This window comes from Tupaia chinensis, unplaced genomic scaffold (genome assembly GCF_000334495.1).
Source record: "Tupaia chinensis unplaced genomic scaffold, TupChi_1.0 Scaffold000226_1, whole genome shotgun sequence".
Classification (NCBI taxonomy): domain Eukaryota; kingdom Metazoa; phylum Chordata; class Mammalia; order Scandentia; family Tupaiidae; genus Tupaia; species Tupaia belangeri.
The window spans coordinates 4220285-4228660 of NW_006159701.1; the positions used below are offsets into that span (position 1 = coordinate 4220285).

Sequence of the window (8376 nt, forward strand, 5' to 3'; positions counted from 1 at the left end):
ACTCTTTCTACCTCCTTGTTTCCTTCCTTCCTCTACAGCTCTGCTCAAGTATCTCTTCCTCACCAGACCCTCCCTGACTCACTCCACCTAAAAGAGATAACCCTCACTCACCATCCCATCTCCCTCTTCTTACTCAGCTTCATTTTTCCTGATAGCACTTACCACTCTGATGTTGATTGGCTTTTATTTGTTTGTTTTATTGTCAGAGGGCACATGTGCTTGCCAGAGGGAGAGACATGGAGAGAGCATACTCTAATGAGGAGGTGGGGTATGGTGATGCTGCAGTCCTTTTTCTTTCATTTCTCCATTCCATCAGGATCTTGGACACACATCTGGCGTGTTTTTCACAGCACTGGGCCTGGGATTCAAACTGTTATCCATGTGGGATCTGGCTCCCTGTGCATGCTACTTAACTGCCACAATTGGTGATTATAAGCATGTCTCCTCTGTTAGCATATGTGCTCCGTGAATAGATGGTCCTTGTTAACCATGTAGCCCTAGTGCTATGACCAGTGCCTGGCATGCAGTCAGTACTGAATAATATCTGTTAAGTAAGTTAATGAATAATATCCTAGACATTAGATCTGTTACCTTTGCTCATTCTCTTTACTGAATACACATATATATAGCTGGCCATGTAATTATTTTTTTGGATTTGCTTAAGTAGCTTCTTTCTTATCTACCTAAAGCTTATGTCAGGTTCATAGCTGAAGAAAATAAGGGAGGCAGGGTCCTCATTACCTAGTACACTTTCTAGTATTCTGATGGAATCAAGATGCACAGGTAATTTCAAATCTGGAACACTCAAGCTTGATTTTCTTGCCCTTTTCCCATAGTTAGCATGCACTGGGCAAATCTGATAAAAAATAACTGTAAACTCTGGTAGACTGCTTCAGTTTTCCCCATTGTAACTGAGAAGAGTATTGGATCTGAGAGGAACAGACCCCAAGCACACCAGCCTGCACTTTCCCATTCCCACTGGCAGGTACCATCTCATCCTATTCATGAGTACTGTCATCTGTGTGGATGGGCAACACCCTCTTTCGTATTACAAATCAAGTCATCTGAGTCTCTGGGAACACAACCTCACTGGCCCCCAAGGTTGCTATGTATTCCTAAGGTCTCTCATTGGTTGGCCTGCATTTCTGGCTCCTAAGTCATCACTTTTTAAAAATAAATTTCTTTTTTTTCCTCTTTTTTTGCTATAGGGTACCTGTGCTCACTGCTCACTAGAGAGAAGCAGAGAAAGAAATCACCCCCCAGGAGGGGTGGCTACACAGCAGTCCCTTCTCCATTCTCCTCTTGAGATTTTGGGCATGCACATATACATGTCTGGTGGGTTTTTCAAGCCTCTGGATCCAGGACTTAACAATGCTCTTGACCACGTGGGATCCAGCTGTGTCAACCTCCACACCATTTGTTGGCCCTAAAATTTATTTTTTATTGTATATGTCTGTGTGTGTACACACACACACACACACACACACACACACACTACCATCTCATCCTATTCATGAGTACTGTCATCTGTGTGGATGGGCAACACCCTCTTTCGTATTACAAATCAAGTCATCTGAGTCTCTGGGAACACAACCTCACTGGCCCCCAAGGTTGCTATGTATTCCTAAGGTCTCTCATTGGTTGGCCTGCATTTCTGGCTCCTAAGTCATCACTTTTTAAAAATAAATTTCTTTTTTTTCCTCTTTTTTTGCTATAGGGTACCTGTGCTCACTGCTCACTAGAGAGAAGCAGAGAAAGAAATCACCCCCCAGGAGGGGTGGCTACACAGCAGTCCCTTCTCCATTCTCCTCTTGAGATTTTGGGCATGCACATATACATGTCTGGTGGGTTTTTCAAGCCTCTGGATCCAGGACTTAACAATGCTCTTGACCACGTGGGATCCAGCTGTGTCAACCTCCACACCATTTGTTGGCCCTAAAATTTATTTTTTATTGTATATGTCTGTGTGTGTACACACACACACACACACACACACACACACACACCATACACACAAATATACACATATATACACGTATATATTGGGTTGTTGGAAAAGTTATGGTGTGTTTTTCTATTCAAAAATTCATCATGACTTTTCCAACGACCCAGTATATGTGTGTGTGTGTGTGTGTATGATATAAAACACGATGTTTTAATATGTAAATTCTGAGAAAAAGAGAGAGAAATTCTAGAGAAAAAGATTAATTAACACATAGAAATAAAAGTTCTACCTAATGAGGCTAGTTCCATGGTACAGCAGTAATGTGCTGCTTAAGAGAAGCTATTAATTGATCCTACATGGAAACATTCGTTTAAATCCCTGGCATATAAGTGCCTGGGTTTGATGGACTAGAATACTGGAGAAGGGAGAGTGGGATGTGGCTAAAGCCTATAGAGGATGCACATTTTTCTCTTTCTCTCTCTTCCTTCTCTTTATGTGTGTGTGCATATACTCTGTCATAAAGAAAAACAAGATTAAAATTCTAGCAAATGGCAATGGTTAGCTTGATATTCTTAGAACCATCTAGGGACCAGCAGTTGGCATGATGGCTATATTGCTGGATTCCCATGTAGTTGACTTCGGTTCAAGTCCCGGACCCAGTGGCTTAAACTTACGCTGGGCACATGTGTGTGTATGCTCAGGATCTCTAGAGGAGAATGGAGGAGAAGGGATTGCAGCTCAGCCATCCCCCCTGGGGCGATTTCTCACTTTCTGTCTCTTTCTGTCTTTCTGGTGACTGCAAGCGCCCTATAGCAAAAACTTCTCCAAAAAAAAAAAGAGTCATCTAGTCTAGAGGCCAGCAGGTGGTGTGGTGATTAAGGGCACTGGGTTCCCACATGGCTGACTATGGTTTGAATCCTGAACCTGGCAGCTTGCTTTCTCACTTTCCCCATCTCTCTTTCTCTCACTCTGTCCCTCTCTGATCAAATTAAAATAAATAAAGTTTAAAAAAAAATCATCTTGTCTAGTGGTTCCCAAACCTGATTACTTAACAGAATCACCTAGGAATCTTTTTATTTATAAATTTTATTCTTTGTATACACATACACACATATATATATATGTATGTATGTATTTGAGAGATTGTGAGATTGTTGCTATAAGGTGAACAGACAGAGAAACAGACAAAACCAGAGAGACAGACAAAAACAGAGAGACAGAAAGCGAGAAATCACCCCTAAGGGGGGACAGCCATGCTGTAGTCCCTTCTCTTTCATTCTCCTCTCGAGATTTTAGGCATGCATGCATGCACACACACTTGACATGAATTTTAAGCCTCTAGATCTGGGACTTGAACCATGGTTGATGACGTCCGAGTCCAGCAACGTAACTGTTACACCATCTGCTGGTCCCATACTTTATATATATATATTTTAAATTTTCATATAATTATACATATCTGTGGCATAAAGTGTGATTTTTTTTTTTTTTTTAGTACAAGAACACAATGATGGAAAAAAAAATGGGACCAGCAGTTGGTGTGATGGCTATGTTGCTGAACTCCCATGTAGTTGACCGGACCTGGTGGCTTAAACTCACGCCGGGCACGTATGTGTGCATGCCCAAGATCTCGAGGGGAGAATGGAGGAGAAGGGATTGCGGCATGGCCATCCCCCCTGGGGGGATGATTTCTTGCTTTCTGTCATTCTGTCTGTCTCTGGCGAGCACACATGCCCTATAGCAAAAACCTCTAAAAAAAAAAAAAAAAGAATACAATGATGTGGCTGGATCACACATGGTCAACTGTATGGTTTGAGTCCCAGAACAGGCAACTTGAGAAACTCCAGGTGTGTGTGCTTGTGTGCCCAAAATTCCAAAAGGAGGATAAGATGGAGGAGAAAGGATTATGGTGTGATCATTCTCCACTGGGGTTGATCTCTCCTGTTCCTCTCTCTCTGTCTCTGGTGAGTGCATGCACCTTCTAGCACTCTAGCAAAAATGAATGAATGAAACATAACATTGTTCCTCTTATCTATCTGTAATCTCATTTCTGTTAATTAACGTCCCTGTCTCTCCACTCCTATCCTTCTCAGCCTATATCAACTGTACTTTTGTGAGGTAGTTTCTTTATTTCTACATGTGAGTGAGAACACGTGGCATCTTGTTTTTCTGTGGCAGCTACTTCCACTGGACATATGTCCTCTAGCTTTGCTGGGCATCTTTTTAGAGCTGTAAGTTTCCAGGTCCCGCTGTAGCCCTGGGGTTGGGATAGGGCCCTGGAGTGGTACATACCATATTCCTTCCCTCTCAGGCACATCAGATATTAATATATTCCTAGTGATTTGTGCAAGGGATACAAGTGAAGGACAGAAAACTAGGACTGGAGATAGTAATGGAGATGATGGAAGGGTCATGTGAAGAAATAACATTTAGCTTGTGATGGCAGCTATCAGAGGGAGAACATTTTGGAGAAGAACATTGCATGGTGTGTTCTCAGAATTAAAAGCAGACCAGTGAAAAGAACACAGCAAGTGACTGAGGGCAGAACTTGAGCTGTGGAAAGAGGGGTTTGGGGGCCGTAACACAGAAGCCTTGCAGATGTCAATGAAAGGTCTGGATTTTGTTCTGAGTGCTTCTGTTTTACTGAGAACTTTTGAGTTCTGTATGGAGAATAAAAATGGAACCTGTGAAACCTGAACCGTCCCTTCATAATGACCAAGACCAAAGCGGTGGCACTGGAGCCAGCAGATAGCATGGAGAATAGGTAGCTAGATCCCACGTGGCCTACTATGTGGTTTGAGTTCTAGACCCGGCAGTTTGAGAGACATGTTTGGGACATGTGTGTGCATGCCCAAAATTTCAGGAGGAAAATGGAGGAGAAGGGATTATAGTGTGGTCATCCCCCTAAGGAGTGCTTTCTCTCTCTCTCTTTCTCTCTCTTGCAAGTGTAAGTGCCCTTTGGCAATAAATAATTTTCTTTAAAAAAAAAAAAAAGTGATGGCACTGAAGATAGAGAGGCAATGTCATTTCCAGGGTATGTATTTCAAGAAAGTCAATAGTACTTACTGATGAAGTGAAAGTATGAACAGGGTAGACAAAGCAAATCTGGTCCCAGGAGGACTTCTGCTGGGGACAGTCTAGGGTGTGGGTCTGTGCCCTAGTTGTCTCATCTGTAAAATAGGGGTATGAGGGTTTCTTTCTGCTGGGTTCATGGTGAGGTGACATTTGTAAAGCACTCAGGACATTTTGACACACAGTAAAACACTCAGCAAATATTAGCGTGGTGTGGATGATGACGATTTGTCCAAGGTCACATAGCTGGTTGGTAGCAAGTCTGAGACAAGAAGCCAAGGCTTAGCCTATGGGTTTGCCTCCTTCACTTACCTTTGAACTTTCTTATTTATGCAGATTCTTGGTACAGAGTTTGGTTGCTGTGGTATATGATGAGCCATACTTATCATAACATATGAGTATTGCACAAGACGTCATAAATTGCTAGGGTTTTCTTGTAGAGCCTGGCATTCCAGATTATTTTGGCTACCCGTAAGACAGTGCCATTCTAGACAAAACACGGGGACCACAAGGTGGGAGGAAGAGGCTACTGGAAGAGAGATATTCTGTTTAAATATCAAAAGAAATACTTTCCAGAATGGCCGTTTTCTCATGTTGTCGACATGCTTAGACTGGAGCAGGCACTTGTGGCACCACAGGAGATAGCGTTAGGGCCCTTAATACCGGAAGTCGCGGGTCAGTGCACGCCAGAAGAAGGGAAGCAAGCAAGCTAAGAATGTGAGTGTAACTCCCCAGATTGTCAGTTTCCTAATGATACATCTTCAAGAAGTGTTTGAAGTGCTTCTATCTGTCAGTTCCAACTAAACTAATTTTAAGAAATCTCTCTTTGTACTCTGCCTTTCTCATGAACCTCTGTGAGTTTAATGCATGCAATATGTCAGGGGAGAGCCTGTCGGCCTCAGTTCTTATACCCCTTCACAACCCTGAGAAGCAGATTTTTGAAGCACATTGTTGCACCTGCAAGGATTTGTCATTTTATTAAATGGGACTTGAGACCATTTTCAGTGTGTTTCATAGGAAAGAAATTCAGAAAGAGGTGAGAGCAAATGCCAGACCTGCCCTTCCTTCCTGGTACTGGCTGTGTTTTGTTGCACCCCTATCTCCAACAGCCTGGGGAGGACTGTTCTTCATTACCAGGGAATGTGAGTCATTCCCAGATTTGTGTGATTGGGATTCCAAAGCATTGCTGTATCCGATGGTCTTATTAAATCCAAGTGTCAGTGCAGCCTTTCAGACTGTAGGGGAGAGCTCAGTTACAGCTGGTGACCTGGTTCTAGTTACCACACAGAGACACTGGCGAGAGCAATGACCCCCTCCGAGTACCCAGAAATCCACATGGATGGCTGTTACCAACTGTTCCCAGATTTAGGGGGTTTCTTGGTTCACTTCATGGGCTTCAATACATTTCAGCTCCTTGTTTATGTCCTAATTGGAATCTGTATACTTTAGGAGAAAATGTTCGAGTAGATAGTCAAGCCAGTTCCAAGATTAGTCTAGCTTTTGGAGGGTACCTCTTTTCAGGTTTACTCAGCCCCACCACAGTTAGCTGCACCACATCCAGGATCTCGTAAGACATTCTCTATTTCCAGCACAGTCCAAACAAAACAAATACAACATCAACCAATGAGGGAGGAGACTATAGATGTTGCCAGAAAATCAGTCTGCTCTGTCTTTTCTTTCTCCTAGAGTGCTTCACAGCCAATGGTGTGGATTATAGGGGCACGCAAAACTGGACAGCTCTTCAAGGCGGGAAGCCATGTCTGTTCTGGAACGAGACTTTCCAGCATCCCTACAACACTCTGAAATACCCCAATGGGGAGGGGGGCCTAGGCGACCATAACTATTGCAGGTAAGATGGAGCCACTCAGCCTTAAAATAAAATTCTGATCTTTTCTAGCTCTTCCATCTCTACCACAGCTAGGAAAAATGAATTTTGTTTCCTTTTCGCCAACTCAGAAGGCCTTTCTTTTTTTTCTCTTCTTCTCTCTCTCTTTCAAAATTCATGATAGAATGCATGCACATACGTGAGAGAGAGAGAAAGAGATATGGACACTTTCCAGTGTCTGGTCTTGCCTCTACGCTGCTCCTCCAGTTCTTCAGCCTGTTGGATCCTGGGCGCTCACATGCATGCCCGGCTTGCTTCAGGCTGACTGGGCCAGGCATTTGAACCACAGTCTCCATATGGTGTCTGGTTTCTTTTGAGCAGTCCCATAGACCTGGCCCAGAAGGCTTTTCTTGTCACTGTATTTAAAATCTTTCCCTCATACCTTACATTAGTCCCCCCACCCCTACCCTCACACACACACTATTGCTCTTTTCAACTTGGATTGCTTTCACACTGGCTTTCGGAGTCCTGCTTTTCTGCCTGATCACTTATCTCTTTGGGAGGATTTTCTTAGTTAGCCCTACCACCAGTGGGCATTACACAGATAAGTCTTCCTGTTCTGGTGAGAATGTAGTGGTCTAACACCACCACCTGTGAGCCAGCCACCCTCTGCCCTGAACAAAGTAAGCTGCCTGCTCTGTCCTACCTTCAGCCAGCCTAGGGTAACCTTACCATGGGAGCAGCTGTACCCATCAGCTTTGTGCCATTTATTTCCTTTCAGCAGGCTGAGGTGTTTCTTTGCTTTTCATCTTCTGTTGGACTCTACCCTTACCTCTTAACCTGACAGCCATGGTGCTTCACAAGTGTATTTAGGATTTCCTGGGGAGATGATTCATGACTTTGATCAGATTCTAAAAGTTATCTGTGATCAAACTCAAGTTAAGAATTGCTAGTATGGGGGCTGGCAGGTGGCATGGTGGGTAAGACACTGGACTTCCACATGGCCAACCATGATTTAAGTCTAAGACCTGTTGGCCTGCCTTCTTATTTTCCCTTTCTCTCTCTCTGGTTAAATTAAAATAATAGTAATTTTGAAATAGTAATAAAATTGGGACCAGCAGATGACAAAATGGTTGTATTGCTGGACTCCCATGTAGTCCAGCAGTTCGACCCAGACCCTGTGGCTTGAACCTCACACCAGGCACATGTGTGTGCATGCTCAAAATCCTGAGAGGAGAAAGGAGGAGAAGGGATTGTGGCATGGCCATCCCCATGGGGGTTGGGGGGGCTGATTTCTCATTTTCTGTCTCTCTGACTCTCTGGCAAGTGTACATACCCTATAGCAAAAATCTCTCTCAAAAAAATAAGACGAGGGAACCAGCAGTTAGCGTAATGGCTATGTCGCTGGACTCCCACGTAGTCGACCGCGGTTCGTGTCCCGGACCCGGTGGCTTAAAACTCACGCCGGGCGCGTGTGCGTGCGTGCCCAAGATCCCGAGAGGAGAATGGAGGAGAAGGGATTGCGGCGTGACCA

The 8376-nt window shown here is 43.9% G+C and overlaps 1 protein-coding gene across 1 annotated transcript in view; it reads left to right on the forward strand.

Moving 5' to 3' along the window:
• KREMEN1 (kringle containing transmembrane protein 1) overlaps positions 1–8376 on the forward strand; it is an 84706-nt gene that overhangs the window by 24771 nt on the left and 51559 nt on the right. The window contains exon 3 of the mRNA XM_027771581.1: positions 6704–6866. Coding sequence (XP_027627382.1) covers positions 6704–6866 — 163 coding nt within the window. The remainder of the gene's footprint in view (positions 1–6703; positions 6867–8376) is intronic.